The sequence below is a fragment of the Sapajus apella genome, unplaced genomic scaffold (assembly GCF_009761245.1).
Source record: "Sapajus apella isolate SASKATOON/1434 unplaced genomic scaffold, GSC_monkey_1.0 scaffold10, whole genome shotgun sequence".
Lineage (NCBI taxonomy): Eukaryota > Metazoa > Chordata > Mammalia > Primates > Cebidae > Sapajus > Sapajus apella.
Window position 1 is genome coordinate 9,521,122 of NW_022436950.1, and position 17,094 is coordinate 9,538,215.

At 37.8% G+C, this 17,094-nt stretch overlaps 1 protein-coding gene across 1 annotated transcript in view; it reads right to left on the reverse strand.

Moving 5' to 3' along the window:
- Window positions 1-17,094, reverse strand: part of SP100 (SP100 nuclear antigen) — a 110,611-nt gene that overhangs the window by 41,319 nt on the left and 52,198 nt on the right. Inside the window, exons 13-17 of the mRNA XM_032277952.1 lie at window positions 16,480-16,566; window positions 14,622-14,675; window positions 13,907-13,990; window positions 10,858-10,974; window positions 9,849-9,902 (exon numbers count right to left, since the gene is read on the reverse strand). Of these exons, the coding sequence (XP_032133843.1) occupies window positions 9,849-9,902; window positions 10,858-10,974; window positions 13,907-13,990; window positions 14,622-14,675; window positions 16,480-16,566 (396 nt within the window). The remainder of the gene's footprint in view (window positions 1-9,848; window positions 9,903-10,857; window positions 10,975-13,906; window positions 13,991-14,621; window positions 14,676-16,479; window positions 16,567-17,094) is intronic.

Genomic DNA, 17,094 nt, shown 5'->3' on the forward strand with positions numbered 1-17,094 from the left:
AGGAACTATCATCTGAACAAACAGGCAACCTACAGAATGGGAGAAAATTTTGCAATCTACTCATCTGACAAAAGTCTAATATCCAGAATTTATAAGGAACTTACGCAAATTTACAAGAAAAAAACAACCCCATTAAAAAGTGGGCAAAGGATATATAAACAGACACTTCTCAAAAGGAAACATTTGCACAGCCAACAAACATATGAAAATTAAACTCAACATCACTGAATGTTAGAGAAATGCAAATCCAAACCACAATGAGATACTATCTCATGCCAGTCAGAATGGCGCTTATTAAAAAGTCAAGGAACAATAGATGCTGGTGAGGCTGTGGAGAAATAGGAACACTTTTACACTGTTGGTGGAAATGTGAATTAGTTGTACCATTATGGACATTCCTCAAGGATCTAGAACCAGAAATATAATTTGATCCAGCAATCCCATTACTGGATGTATACCCAGAGAAATATAAGTCATTCTACTATATAGACACATTCACATGTATGTTTATTGCAGCACTATTTACAATCGCATAGTCATGGAACCAAACAAAATGCCCATCAATGATAGATTGAATAAAGAAAATGTGGTATACATAAACCACGGAATACTATGCAGCTGTAAAAAAGAATGAGATCATGTCTTTTGCAGGGACATGAATGAAGCTGGAAACCATCACTCTTAGCAACTTAAAATAATAATTAAAAAATGTGGCACTTTGCCCTTAGCTCACCCTGTCCTGGTTTGCTGTGGTAAAACATGTTTGCTTCCCCTTCACCTTTCACCATGATTGTAAATTTCCTGAGGCCTCCCAGCCATGTGGAACTGTGAGTCAATTAAACTTCTTTTTTAAATAAATAAGTAAATAAATTACCCAGTCTCAGGTAGTTCTTTATAACAGTGTGAGAGTGGACTATTGCAGACAGTCTCAGCCAGGTAGTCACTAGCTAGTTATAACCACTAGAAGAAAAATGCAAATCTTCCTTAGTATCAGAAGTACACACATGCACATAAAATGCATAGAAGACAGAATGAGGAGTGTTGACTTTTAAAAAATCCAAATCCCTAGAATATATAACATAAATCAATGTGACTAAAACAAGATCAAACATCTTAGTCCTATCAATAAAAGTAAATGGGCTTAAGTCATTTATTTAAAAAAGAAATTTTGAGATTGAATTACAAAATAAAAGCCAACATTTTATCATGTATAAAAATCTCACTTAAAAACATTATTGAAAAAAAATATATAAGCAAAGATATAATCAGTATACAACAATAAAAAGAAATCAGAGACCATGTAATTCAGGCCAAAATTTTTAAGAAAGTAGAAATTATAGGAGATGCAATAAGAAATGGATAGAAACACACTATTAATAGAAGACTTTATTTTTGCTTCTTTTAGCCTATAAGAGATCAGTGTAGAAAACAGAAAAAGATGGAAGACCCAAATGATTTGTTTAACAGAATCAATATGATTGGTACGTGTTGAACTCTATAGCCAGAAAATAGAGTATGCACATTTTCCCTATCCTCTCTTAAATAACTCTTGAGTCACAGAAGAAATACAAATACAAATTACAGGATATTTAGTAAATAACAAAAATAAAAACACTGCCTATGAGAAGCTATGGAAGATTGTTAATACATAGCCTACAGAGAGGGAAAAAGCCTTAGCTGGGTGGGGTAGTTCATGCCTGTCATCCCAGCTACCTGAGAGGCTGAGATGGGTGTATCATTTGAAGCCAGGAGTTCAAGACCAGCTTGGGCAACTCAGTGAGACTCCATCTCTAAAACAAAACAAAACAAAACAAAACAAAACAAAACAAAACAAACAGTGGGACCTGGTGGCACATGTCTGTATCCCAGCTACTTGGGAGGGTGAAGCAGGAAGATAGCTTAAGCTGAGGAGTTCAAGGCTGTAGTGAGCCATGTTTTCACCACTATACTCCAGCCTGAGTGACACAGCAGGATCCCTATCACCAAAAACAACCAAACCAAATCAATAATAGCCTTAAATAATAAACCAGTGGGAAAAGAGACACCAGTTGAATTAAACATCTGCCTCAGAAAAGTTAGAACAAGTACAAAAAAGTAAAGCAAATTATATGATCATAAGCCTGGAAAACTCAAGAGAAGCAATTAAAAATACACTGTCATAATAGGAAAATTTAGTAAGTTTCAAAACTAAGATATAGAAATGAGTAGCATTTTTATATGGGAGTAAAAACCAGTTAAAAGATATAATGCAAGGGAAGACCTCATTTATAATAGAAATGAAAGTATCGCTGCCACCAAAGCTCAGACTAAACTTAAGAAAGTCTGCATCGCCACATGCAGAAAATAAATGTAAAACCTCCACTGAAGGCACAAAGGACACTCGAACAAACTGACCAACATGGCGTGTTCTTGGAGAGGCAGTCTACCATCATAAAGATGGTAGTTCTTCCTGTGTTTATTTATAAATTTAACACAATCCTACTACAAGTACCAACAGATTTTTAAAAAGTTGAGTAAAGCTGATTGACACGCAATCTTCATATTCACAGATTCCATATCTGCGAATTTGTTGACTGTTCAAATTTATCTGAATCCTCAAATCAATGGCACTTTTTTTTTTGTCATTTACAGACATGCAGTGTGGCAAATAATTTGAGTCACCTATGCATGTTTTTAGCTGAGGTCAAACAAGGTGATGCTTTGCCTTCTTGTTTCAGCCTTTACACTGTAAACAAAAGTCCATTTGTGGTCTATTTAGTGTCATCTTGTTTTTGTATTTTCGTGCTTTCTGTTGGTAATTTCACTGTTTAAAGTAGCACCCCAGTGTAATGCTGAAGAGTCGTTAGTGTTCCTAAGTACAAGAAGGCTGTGATGTGGCAGAGAAAGTATGTGTGTTAGATAAGCTTTGTTCAGGCATGAGTTAGAGTGCTGTTGGCTATGAGTTCAATAGTAACGAATCAATGTGATATTAAATAAGGTATCTTTATACAGAAACACATATAAAACAAGGTTATGTATTGATCAGTTGATGAAAATATGACCAGAAGCTTCCAAAAACCGAATTCTGTATTTTTACTAGAAGCAATGGTCCAACATTTACTAAGTCTGTGTTCATGGCGACTTTATAGAATATAACTACCAGGAATAATGAGAATTAACTGTATATGTGTGTGTGTGTGTGTGAATACACACACACACACACATATTTGTATTTTCAGAATCTACCCACTTTTGAACACTTCCAGTGCTACCAACTTAGTCCCATTCACTGTCACCCTTCTAAGACCATTGTAATAGCCTCCTTATTCCTGCCCATCCTTGCCCTCCTAAAGTCTATTATTCATGTAGAATCCAGAGCTTGTCCTCAAAAACATAATTCAGATTATATTTCCCAGCTGCAAACTCTCTGATGTCTTCTCTTACTTAAGAATCCAGAGTCTTTAACTTAAGCCCTATAAGTGCTGTATACCTGTGAGAAACCACTTTCCACCCAACCCCTCTCTACCTCTCCAGCCAGTGCCCTCCTTGCCATTCCCTAAAGGACCATGTATAGTGCTGACTCAGGTCTTTGCAGCTGAGGCTTTCTCTGTCTCAGCTCCATGGCTTAGTCCCTCAATGCACTTAGATTTTGAATTAAATAGCTTGTTAGCAAGACTCTCCTTGGCGACCCTACATAAAATGGCACATTCCTGTCACTCTACACCTCCATTATTCTTTATTTTTCTTCATAACATTGTCACTATCTGAAATATTATGTACTTATTTGTGTATTGTTTATATACCCTACGTAGAATGTAAGCTTGATGAGATTTTGCTTGCTTCCTTATCCCTATTGAGCAGCATTGGAAATAAGCATTTGCTGCATAAATGAATAAAGGGTCTAAAAAGGAAAGAGAATAAATATTGAGATATCGCTACTTTCATGAAGAGAAACACTCAATATTTTAGAGACGTCAGTTATCTCCACATTTATTCTATGTAACTTCAATAAAAATTCAACAGGATTTTCAATGGTTGACAAAATGATGTCAAAAGTTATAAGAATGATAAAATGGCCATAATAGCCAAGACAATTTTGAAAGAGAAAAAAGTTGAGAGAACTTAGCCTACCTGATATTAATACATTACGCAATTATAGCACTTAGTATAGTGTGATATGTATTGATGCAGAATAGATAGGGCAGTTGTTGAATGGAGAATGGATTCTAGTGGGCAAGAAAGAAAGCAGAGAGACCAATTAGGAGGACTCTGCAGTGTTCCACATGCAAGATAATAGGACTCGGACTGGGGCAGTGGCAGGGAAGATAAAGAATGGACAGAATTGATACACAGTCTTGGAACCTGTTGATGGAGAGAGTGCAAAGGGTTAGGATGGGGGAAATCAAGCTTACCTTCTACATTTTTGGCTCAATCTTAGTAAATATGGTGCCATTTACTGAGATGAGGATTACTGATGAGGATGACAAGTTTGTGAATGAGAATGGAAAAAGTGTGTTTGACACATCAGATTTAAGACACCTGTTAGACTTCAAGTAGAAGTTTGGAGTAAGAAGTTGAATTTATGACTTGACAGTTGAGGAGAAAGAAAAGAGAAATATAATTGGTAGTCATTCACATATTGATAAAATTTAAAGAACAGGGCTGGATGCAATTCCTAGGGAGAGAGTATATTAGAGATAAGGAAAGCACTCAGGCTCAATCCCCCATATTGAGGAACTCCAATATGTAGACATCAGGAAGCCAAGAAGGGACCACCACCAGCACCACCATCAATACTACCACCAGTACCATCACAATCTACACTACCACCACCATCACCAGCAAATGACCAGGAAGGAGCGACTAGCCAGTAGGAGATGGGGGTGTTCCAGGAGACAAGGGAAGAGAGTGCATCCATCCACACTGCCCAAAGGGGACCACCTTCTTCCAGTTCACGCACTTGATCATGGTCATACTAATACCTGCCAGGTGTTAGGAGGCAAAGGGCAGCCAACAACTCCCAATCAGAAAGGCCATGAGCAGATGATCACCACAGGCCATGCTCAGACAAGCCACACCAGCTCAATCTCTTTGACTGGAGGAACCAGCTTTTTGGAAACAGACCTTTTCAGGCCTTAGGCCTTGGGATCCTGACAGGAGATTCACTTCCCCTTCCACCATTGCTCTCCACACTTACTGTCTACTCCCTGCCTCATCTGTGAAGCCTGCAGGACATTCACCCTTGGACAATCTATACAGTTCTTCTAGGGAGAAACCAAGCTGCTTACTGAGAACATATAGTCTAGAAGCAGCATTGCCCACATAATTGAGATCCACAGAGAACCTGGATTAGCTGACAATATTGATTACCATGTGATTATCTATGACAAAGAGCAAGCAATGGAAAATCCCTGATCTTCTAATTTATAGTTTATTGACATTTCTTTACTTTTCCTTTTATTTTTAATATTTTTTACTTGCTTGCTTTAAGTACATATTTTGTAGAATCATATATTTGGAATTAAATTTTCACAAACTGGTAGAATTAATTTATTCATGTAAATTACTCACACAATAACTATTAATTGGGCACTTATTGTGAATCAGCTCACTATCCTAGATGCTGATTATACAGTTGTGAATAAAATAAAGTCCTTGCTGGCATAGAGCTTATAGTCTGGTAAGGAGACAGCAATGAAGAAATAAACACAGAAGACGGCAGAGTGTTTTCAGGAAAAGTAAACTAGAATAAAGACTTCAGGGAGTGGTGAACAGAGCTGGAAGTGTGTGTGGGAGGAGGATGTGTTATTTTATATAGAAAAGCCAGGAAGAACTTTTCATAAGTCAGCATTTGATGAGAGGCCTAACAAAAAGTGAGAGAGTAAGCCATGAATTCTGTCCTTCATTGGTCAAGATGCCCAAATCATACTCTAGAAAGACTATTGCAGGCTCTGAGCACACTGCCTTATCCTGTGGAAGTGGGGGTAACTGTGAATTGTCTTCCCATGTCCTATAGACTGAGATATGGTGACTTCATCTCCAACCAAAAACATTCTACCGTCTCCACTGTGAGCATGGGCTTGGCCAAAGTCTCTCAAAATCTTGGCTACTGTGCTGAAGACTTTCACACTCTTGGTTGGGGGATCCCCTAATCCCGTTAAATCTGGATCTTTCTTCCATTTCACCTGGTTTCCTATTTTACTTCAATAGTGATGGACAGTTTTGAAACCTGTTTGCACATCCCAACCTAAAACAGGTACCCTGAAGGAAGACTGAGTCTTTAGTACAGCTGTGGTCTAATTTACAAGGGAAGAAAGGTTGTGGGAGGGTTAGGAGTGTGAAGTACATAAGTAGAACACTTAAAAGGGAAGCGTGATGAGGCCCATAGGATGAAGTCTGGTAAATGGAAGTGGTATAAAGAAAAGCCATCAGTACTTTGAGATAAAAGAGAATAAAATGCAGAAACTATCTTAATGATGTTGGGAATAATAATTAGCCTATAGACAGTAGTAAAATATTATACAAGATGTAGTGTTAAAAGAAAGACACCATCAGCATCCTCACCCAAATACTGAACTAACTTCACATTATGTATTTAGGTGAAGACAAAAAAGGAAATCTGGAAATAAAATGATATGGGATCTGGAGCTCATTCAGAATGGAGAATGGGAGAGCTGTAGTTGAAAAATCTACATGCATCCTAGGCCGGGCATGGTGGTTTACACCTGTAATCCCAGCACTTTGGGAAGCCAAGGTGAGTGGATCACCTGAGGTCAGAGTTTGAGATCAACCTGACCAATGTGGTGAAACCCCATCTCTACTAAAGATACAAAAATTAGCCAGGGATGGTGGTGGGCACCTGTAGTCCCAGCTACTCAGGAGGCTGAGACAGAATTGCCTGAACCAGGGAGGCAGAAGTTGCAGCGAGCTGAGATTGCAGCACTGCACTCCAGCCTGGGTGACAGAGCTAGACTCCAACTCCAAAAAAAAAAAAAAAAAAAAAAATCTATATGCATCCTATTTCACCGTTTTTAGGTGAAATTTATTTTAGGCACTTCTTTATTTTTCCCAGTAACATTGAGCTCCATGGGCTTACATTTCTTGTAAGGCTAACTAATGAAATGCCACAGACCAGATTTTAAAAATATAAGTCTTCATAACTAACAAAAGAAATTACTGAGGGAGATGAAAGGAAAGGCCCTTCAACCCATGGTTGTGGAAGGAGAGAGAACATTCTGCACCATAACACTAACATAAAGAATCTGATTTGACAAAGCGTTAAATTGAGAAATTGCAAAAGAAGATCAGTCTTACTCTCTTTCAAAATATGGAAGCATGTCTTTTCATAACCATTACTGATTTGTTCTGTTCTCTGCTAACATAAACTTGTCCTTAGGAGAGCTATCGGAAGAGGTCTTGTGATAATCCCACAAAATAGAAAATTATTGCCATTTCTCATGAAACCAATTTCCAAAGAAACATGTAATTCTAATTAATTGTCTTATTTCATAATTTTTGGGCCTGGCCATAATATTTTAAGTGATACCTGGATCCCTAAACTGTATAAATGCTTGTAAGATTTTATATTAACTCAGTGCCATTCTAATTCTCTCATATGCAAGTAAGAAATGGACTATAGACTTCTTTTAAATAAAGATTTTGAGAGCCTTATCTCATTTAAATTCACTTCAGTTTTTATGTAATAGAAAAAGGATATTAATACTAACACATAAACGTATACAACGTATAAAACATTTTTAAAATGCCAGAATTATACAAAAAACATTTTCAGTGGAAGAACATAAGACAGGAATAAAAGAGTAAAAGTCTCTGTTCTTCCCAAATTAACCTGCAAGTTCAATGATTTTTTTTTTTTTTTTTTGAGACAGGGTCTTGTTCTGTCACCCAGGCCAGAGTGCAGTGGTGCAGTCTTGGCTCACTGTATCCTCTGCCTCCTGAGTTCAAACAATCCTCCTGCCTCAGCCTCCTGAGTAGTTGGGATTACAGGCGTAAGCCACCACACTCAGTCAGTTCAATGCATTTCTAATCAGAGCTTTTGATGGATTTGGGAAGGAGTTGGAAGAGATTTCTTGAGCTAATTCTAAAATTCACCCCCACTGGGGCATCGGGATGGTTCTACCTCTGAGCTCTTCTTTCTTTTCTGTAGTCCCTTCAATTACAAAAAAAAAACCAAAAACACAAAAACAAAAACAAAACATAGAATATAGACAGGTAAAGGCACTGTGTAATCAAAGTGGTGATTCAAATCACCATGCCATAGAGTGGAGAATATTTTGTAAATTCCCACTCACTTACACACAAAGGCAAATCCCATGTGGATTATATATATATACATTAAAAATGATCAGTTATATCAAACTTCTAGAATCAAATTTAGAACAATATTTTAAAAATCTTGAAGAAGAAATGACCATTGCAAATATGATATGGAACCTGGGAACTAGTCAGAAAAAGGCTGGCAAAATCAACAAAAATAAACAACGGGAAATGGGCTATCTATTCAATAAATGATGCTGGAATAACTGGCTGGACATACAAAGAAGAATGAAGCTGGACCCATAGTTCTCATCCTATGCAAAAATTAAGATGAATTAAAGATTTAAATGTAAGACCTAAAACTATAAAAATCCTAGAATAAAATCTAGGAAATACCCTTCCTGATATAGACCTTGGCAAATAATTTATAGCTAAGTTTCCAAAAACAATTGCAACTAAAACAAAAATTGTCAAGTGGAACCTAATTAAACTAAATAACTTCTGCACAACAAAAGAAATTACCAGAAGACTAAACAGACAGTCTTCAGAATGGGAGAAAATTTTTGCAAACTGTGCATATGACAAAGGTCTGATAACCAGAATCTAGAAGGAACTTAAACAAACCAACAAGCAAAAACCCAAAAATCCAATTTAAAAATGGGCAAAGGACATGAACAGACACTTCTCAAAAGAAAACATACAAGTGGTCAACAAACATATGAAAAAATGCCCAACATCACTAATCATCAGATAAATGCAAATCAAAATCACAAGTGAGATATCATCTCACACCACTCAGAATGGCTATTATTAAAAAGTCAAAAAAATTAAAATAACAGATGCTGGCAAGGTTTTGGAGGAAAAGGAACGCTTATACATGATTGGTGGGGGTGTAAAGTTAGTTCAACCATTGTGTAAGACAGTGTGGTGATTCCTCAAAGACCTAAAGACTGAAATACCATTTGACTCAGCAATCTCACTACCTTTAAGTATATACCCAAAGGAAAATAATTGATTCTATCAAAAAGATACATGCATTCATATGTTCTTTGTAGTGTTATTCACAATAGCAAAGACATGGAATCAACCTAGTTGCCCATTACAGTGAATTGGATAAAGAAAATGTGGCACACATATACACCATGAAACAGTATGCAGCCATAGAAAGAATGAAAACATGTCTTTTGCAACAACATAGGTGGAGCTGGAAGCTGTTATCCCAAGCAACTTAATGCAAGAACAGAAAACCAATTACTGCATGTTCTTACTTAGAAGTGGGAGCTAAAGATTGAATACACATGAATATGAAGATAGGAACAAGAGACACTGGGGATCACTAGATGGGGGAGGAAGAGACGGAGGGTGGCATGGGCTGAAGAACCACCTGTTCAGTACTATGCTTACTGCCTGGGTGATGGGATTTTTGGGACCCCAAGCCTCAGCACCACACAATTTACCCATGTAACAAACCTGCACATGTACCCTTTAATCTATAATAAAGGTTGAAAAAGAAAATAATGATAATAAGCCTTAGCATTAAAAAATAGTTCATTTGTAACATAAAAATTAAGTAAATTCTAATTTGTTCTTACTTCTTTTCCCACTGTGTTTTTCCAAAGTAGAATTGTTTTCAACATCCATGGTATCTAGAAAGTGACAGGTAGTGGTCAGAGAACTGTAATTTATAAGAAAAATTTACAAATCTTATGACAATTCATTCTACATGGAAGGCTTGGGTTTAAACAACATTCTGAGTATAATTTATCTGTCTTCTTTCCAAAGGAAACAGATACTGAATTGATGTCTAAGGTCTTCCTCTATTTCTCTGAGACTTTGAAACAGCTCCTAATTACTTAATTAGGCACCAGTTTCCTCATTTATGAAACAGGGATGGCAGCAGTTATCCTGTTCAGCTTTAAACTTTTTATGAATATTAAATATGATCTTATTTGCAAAAGTTAGTAGGAAATCACTATATAAATCAATAACAGACCAGGGGATATCTTTCAAAACTATGTGTTTTTAGCTTAAGAGTAGGTATCTGAGGCTTTTTCCTGACAGGTAGCAGGACTATCTGTCTTTTTAGGCCTTTCCAAAGTTGTGACAAAGTGGCACTATTACCTGTGAGTGGAAGAGTGCGTTTTTGTTTCTTTGTTTGTTGCAAGAAGAGTGGAACCTGCTTTATGTATTCAACGCTTAGCATTGATATGCTAATATAGCAAGTGAGATACTGCTGTTTTTACCAGTGTGTTTTCTACTACCTAAGAGAGCTCATTCTGCTAAACAAGAGTTTATAATGATCTCTTGCCTCCCAGCAGTTCCCAAAAGGGTCAGGTTAGGCAAATGCAGAGAACAGGATTCTGGCATGGACTGAACCTGTTCTTTGTCACAGTCTGCTCACAGTCAAGTGCAGCAGGAAAGGAAGGCTATGATTTCAGACTTTTGAAACTCTGAGGCTTGAGGCCTGTGATCCTACTTCCTGTTGGTGATCCAGAGACTGCTTGATGCTCCGCTTCAACTCTGATCACTTCCCACATCCCTACCCAGTGTCTGTGAAATCGACTGAGCCACTTCCATCCCGAGACCCTAGGGCAGCCTTACCCATCATGCCAGATGCTTGGCTACTTTCAGGCCTTGCTTCTTGGCTTCTTGGCACACCTTTTGGAAAACACATGACACAGGGGCACTTCTCATTTTCAGGTTCTTGTAGCTCTGATCCTAAATTGTGATTTGTAAAAATTTTTATTTGTGCTTACTCTCCTCCTGAGATTCTCCTTTCCCTCAATGTTAGTGATTACCCACTCCCCACAGCTAAATTAAGGGATGGGCGCTACCTCTGAAATCTTTTTCTTTTGTTGATCCTCACTGTATTTGTCCCTCCTGTTCATGAATAACCCTGAGAATTTCATCTTGAAATAAAGGGCCAATTAATAATATGTTTCAGTGATGGAGAACACTGGAGGAGCAAAGGCTGGTTTTAGGGAAAAAGGTGATGTGCCTAGTTTTGGAGGTGTTGAGACTGAAGTTTGAAGATACTGAGTGGTGAAATCTAAGGTCTTCAGGACCTCGGACAGGAGCCTTCTGACACTTGGATGCATGAGTTTAGAGGAGAGGGCTGGCTGGAGATACACAATGTAGGAATCGTGAGGTTGTGGGTGGTGACTGAAATTATAGGAGTGGATGAAATGCCTGGATGAGGCCTTTTGTAATCTGGGTGAGTCAGAGGGGCCAGGGGATAACTTACTCTGAAAACTTACTGCTATCATGAATCATATCTTGTGCTAAGGTTTCTTTTAACTCGTGGTCATTTCAGATCCCACAGTTTCTCCATCATTCTCTTCTCTCCCTTTTATACTTCCCTCTTCTCACCTCCATTTTCTCTCATGTTTTAATTCTTTATCTACATACTTGACATTGTACCACATTTTTTACACCACTCCATTTTATCACCCTTTCTGTGTGTCTCATTCCACCAGTTTTCCTGTTTACGTCTCTAGATCTAGTTTTATTATTGAGGTGAAATTCTTTCTACTGTCACTTGCCCCTTCTGTTCACTCTTCTAGCTTTGTTTCTCTGAATCTTATCTTGATCGTTTGACTGTTTTCACAATTTCAATCTTTGTCTTTATCCACATTTTCTTTATCTGTATTCATCTTTATCTCAGATTATTACCTTATCACCAAATGCCTGCTCTTGGGACACTGACCACATAGCCATCTCTATGTGGTCTGTTCCCTATGAGCTTTCTACCTTGCAGGGCTGTCAAACAATCACAAATTTTATTTTCACGTTTCTGGTACAATTTCTGAGAAGTATTTTGAAAATTATCCCTCTTCCCCCACAGAACTCCCTGACCTGGAATATTTGGATTCCTTGTCCACTTAGAAAAATTTGAAGCTGGCTCTTATGTCTTTTCATTTGGTGACTCCAGCCTGCCTTTCTCCACTTTTTTCCTTACTTTATCCGCTCAGTGTCTCCTCCTTCTATTCAGGAGCCAAGCTCTTCTTTTTCTTTTGGCTCCCTCAAACCCAGTCTGTGCACAATTCTCTGTGTGTGTGGTGTGTATGTGTGTGTGCATATGTTTTGGAGGAGAGGTAAGGAAAACAAACAACTTTTCCTCCACACAAGTGGGAAAACAGAGATAATTGATAATTAACATCATAATTTGCCTCTCCATCACAAGCTAATGGGCTGTATCTCTTCTGACTCTCTTTGTTTATTTATTGGAGGAGCTTTGAATTCACAGGACAATGAAGACAAACAAGGAAATAACAGACTATCAACAGTGAACAGGAAACCAGGGAACCTGTCTCAATGTGGTCATGCTGAGCTATCTTCAGAGCTTGGATGAACTGACAAAAAAATATACCTACATCAATGAGTACACCTCATAGCCCGACTCTATCTGGCCACATCTGATTCTCCTCTTGATTTCTTATTTTTTGCCCATTGCCCTGCTGCTATACATTTTTGTCTCTATCTCTTTGATTCTGTAAGCTCATCTCTGATTTTTTCTTGTCTCCTGTGTTGCTTTTTCTATTTTCATCAATGATGTTCTATTCTCCTCTATTTCTATGTTTATCCACTTTGCTTCTATCTTTATAGGTGTTTTGTATATTACATAGCTGGTTCCATTCCTATTCTCTCTGTTTCTGTGATTTTTATTTTTTCCTCCATAAAGATGTATATGTATTAACCTCTACATACACGCACACACTCATATGTTATATGTAATAAATATATGCATGTGTACACACACATACACACACACACACATTTGTTGTTAAATAACCTTTCTTGCATCAGGCACTGGTATAGTCTCCTGTGAATATCTGAGTTCCTTGTGCATCTTCTCTGGACTTTGACTTAAATGATACAGCTATTATCTTTCTGTCTGTTACATACAAAAGTCAACCATATGAGACACCTGGGTTGCTAGTCTCTATTGTTCTTAAGTTTTTTGGCCCTAATACTTCTGTCCATTTATTTCCTCACCCCAAAATGGGTATAGTGAGAGTTAGCCTGACTATGTCTTAAAAATTTTGTGATGACATCTGTACATCTATTTCCCTCACCCCAAAATGGGTATAGTAAGAGTCTGCCCATGTCTTAAAAATTTTGTGATGACAAAATAAGATCTTATTTGCCAAAATATATTGAAATAACACAATATAATCCAATTACATGATGAAGGACATCTGTCAAAAACTATACTAAAGTTTGAGAGTGTTTGATCTGAAGTTTTTATTTCTGTCTATAATTACATAGTAGGAGTAGTTGTCTTTAGTGGCTTTACAATTACAAATGACATTGATGTCAACCCATTTATTACTATAAAAACCTAAGATTTTAGTGTTAATAGGAATGAGAGCAGGTTTTAAAAAAGGATACCACAAGTTTGCTATTTATTTCTTCTACAACAGCAATATATAATTACATACATTTAGTCAGTGAGACTCATTCTGTTAAACATGAGTTTATCATAATTTCCTGCCTCCTTCCATTTTCTAAAATGCAAAAAGGAGCTCCCAGATGAACTGGATACAAGGCAGTCAAGGTGCTCAGAATAAAAAGGGTCTGGAAACGGTAGGTTTTAATTCAGATTCCTGACATTCTGCAGGCCAAGTCTTGGCATCCTAATCTTCTTTACCTGACCCACTTCTTAGGGGTGAGCTGCAGGTTTCCTGGGGCTCTTCTCCATTACTCAGCTCTGAAAAGTCAGTGCTGCTGAAACCTGCAGAAAAAAAAAAAATTCCTTAACAGTCTTAGTCTGAGTCTTCGGAACCAGCAGGGAATTCTTTAAAAGAAAAACTGGATAAGAGAAGCTTGTGTAGGAGTTTGTCCACTTAGACAGGTAGGACAAGGACAAGCTCCTACCACTAGGCCACCCTTTGGCTTTGATCATCTGACCTGCTGGTCAAGATTGCTCCAGCAGCCATCTCTGAGGCTGGCGCTGGGGACGACGTTGTTTCTTACATTTCTTACCCTTTCATTTGTTTGTACATACTTCTGCTTCCATCTCAGTATCTTATCCAAGGGAACCATGGAAGCAACATCTTAAGGATGTCAGAGCCTCCATCAGCTGAGCCTTAAATGACTGTGTGGGCACCCCTTCCACTCAGGAACTACTTTATCCTATTTATGTGAGTGAAAAATAAACTTGTGTTGCACTTGTGCCTTTGAACATTTTGAGGCTTATGTTTTATACCAGCCCAATTCATCTAATTGAAAATGTAAAATGCAAAGCATCTAAAATCCCCCAAAATTAAATTTTTTGTTTTAAAGGCTATGAAAAAAAAAAGGGAACATAGCTTTTGTAGCAAAGAAAGGCATTTGTTACATTGAGAGTTTTTAATTGCTCTTACGTCTCTTCTTGTTGTATATTCTCCAAGTAGATGTACTTCTAGAAGTCATAGGATCTAGAAAGGAAAACCAAACCAATAATGTCTAACTAAAAGATCTATAAATCTTATGACTACTTACACTGTTGACAGAATTTGGACTATATATATTCCACAAGGATCATTTCTGTCTCCTCCCACTAATGGGAAAGGGATTACTATCAAATGGAGCATAGACCCACAATCCTTTAGCCCTAATTGCAAAATCAAAGACTTTTTTTTTTTTTTTTGAGACAGGGTCTCACTCTGTCAGCCAAACTGGAGGGCAGTGGTGCAATCTCAGTTCACTGCAGTCTCAACCTTCCAGACTCAAATGATCCTTCCACTTCAGCCTCTCAAGTCTTTGGGACTACAGGCACACACCACCACATCTAGCTAATTTTTTGTAGAAATGGAGTTTTGGCACATTTCCTAGACTGGTCTTGAACTCCTGGGCTCAAAAGATCCACATGCCTCACCCTCCCAAAGTGTTGGGATTACAGGCGTGGGCCACTGCACCTGGCCTCAAAGAAATTTTGATAACCAATATTGTTTTTATAGATTTGCAGCTAATTTGGCAGGGAATCTGGACTTGAGTTGCCATGAGTTCATGTAAAATCTTATTATATTTGGTGTGAATATTTATATAATTTGCAGCAGAAACATTAGTATATTTGAGAATAGGACTCTGCCTTGGATCCTAGTAGGGTATTTTGTTATATGTAGAATATAAACTACATTGCCTTTCTAAAATAATAAAATATTTTTTGAACTTTGAAGTACATCTGGCTTTGAAGGTTTTATAGAGGATTATGAACATTTATGAAGAATTCAGGCTGCTAGTCTTGTCTCTTCCTATAACTTTCCATATGTGACGTGCAAAGAAAAAGGATCGTTTAGTGTGCCCGAGTTTCCCCATCTGTGAAATGGGGGGAACAATAGTTATTTTGCCCACCTTTTATATTATTGTAAAGATGCAAGAAGATCTTATTTTCAAATATATTTTAAAATATCACTATTTGGCCAATATCATGTTGGGGGCCATCTGTCAAAAGCTATGAATTGAATTTGATGGTAAGAACTAGGAGCCTTTCTTTCTGTCAATAACTAGAGAGTATGACCAAAGGCTTTGGAATTTTGAACAAGTTTGTGACAAAGTCAAGCAATAACAGACTACTGTACATTCTCTTCTCTACAAAATAAGGAATGGGAAGAAGTAGAAATTGATACAATAAATCCAACACATTGGAGTTAGGTCTGGCAATGATATGGTTTAGCTGTGTCCCCACCCAAATCTTATCTAGAATTCTCATGTATTGTGGGAGGTCCCCGGTGGGAGGTAATTGAATCACAGGGGCAGGTCTTTCCTGTGCTGTTCTTGTGAATATGTCTCATGACATGTGAACTATTATATAAGGGTGAGTTTCCCAGCACAAGCCGTCTTCTCTTGTCTGCTGCCAAGAGAGATGTGTCTTTCACCTTCTGTCATGATAGTGAAGACTCCCCAAACATGTGGAACTATAAGTCCATTAAACCTCTTTCTTTTGTAAATTACCCAGTCTCAGGCTTATCTTTATCAGCAACATGAAAATGGACTAGCATATAGCAGTATGTAGTAAACAGGGCACTGCCACTCAACCACAACCATCTTGTTAAGCCTGAATTTATAGTCCAAATGCAGACTTCTTTCTTTGCATTTTTCAAAATGGCCAGATGAAATAGATGCAGAGAACTGACTCCTGGTCTTAACAAGACCATAGCTGTTGTGTGTGCTCAGAGCACAGTGCACCAGGGAAGAGGCGCTCTGAAATCAGAGCCCTGAAGTCAAGGGGGCTGTTCTTACCCTTCTCGCCGTGCAGTGCCCTGATTAAGACTTTTGGAATTTCCTCCTCCTCACTGGATTCTGAAGAGTCATGGTCTTGTCCTATCACTGCAGAAAGGAGCAAATGTCCTTTGGAGGTCTCAATATACGACAAAGGAGCCAAGACAGAAGAATATTCCATGAAAAGGAAACTAGGAAAAACTTGCGATGCTCTGAAACTTCAGGGCAAGAATGTCCGTGCCTTCAGACCTCCATCATTCATCTTTTGATTCAAATTTGTGTGGCTCAAGGTTAGTATTTTATCCCTCACTGCCACTTGAGCTTGAGGCTGAGAAACTTTTAGCCCCACTGGGCATCTCTGCTTTGTCTTGGCGCTCTGTCATCTTACACCACGTTATCTTTCTTTGTTCACTTGTCTCTTTATGGATTTGTTGTAGTTTTTGTATATGGATTTGTATTTATTTATAAATTTGCTTCTCTCTCAGGACAACCATGGAAGTCTGGGATTGAAGAAGGCAGGTCTTCTACTTGCCTGCTTTCCTGAAGAACTGCTTGAAGCAGAGTGCAACCTCTCTCCCATCTAAAAATCCTTGAAATATTCAGTTAAAAAAAGATAAACTTCTAGTACAAAAATAA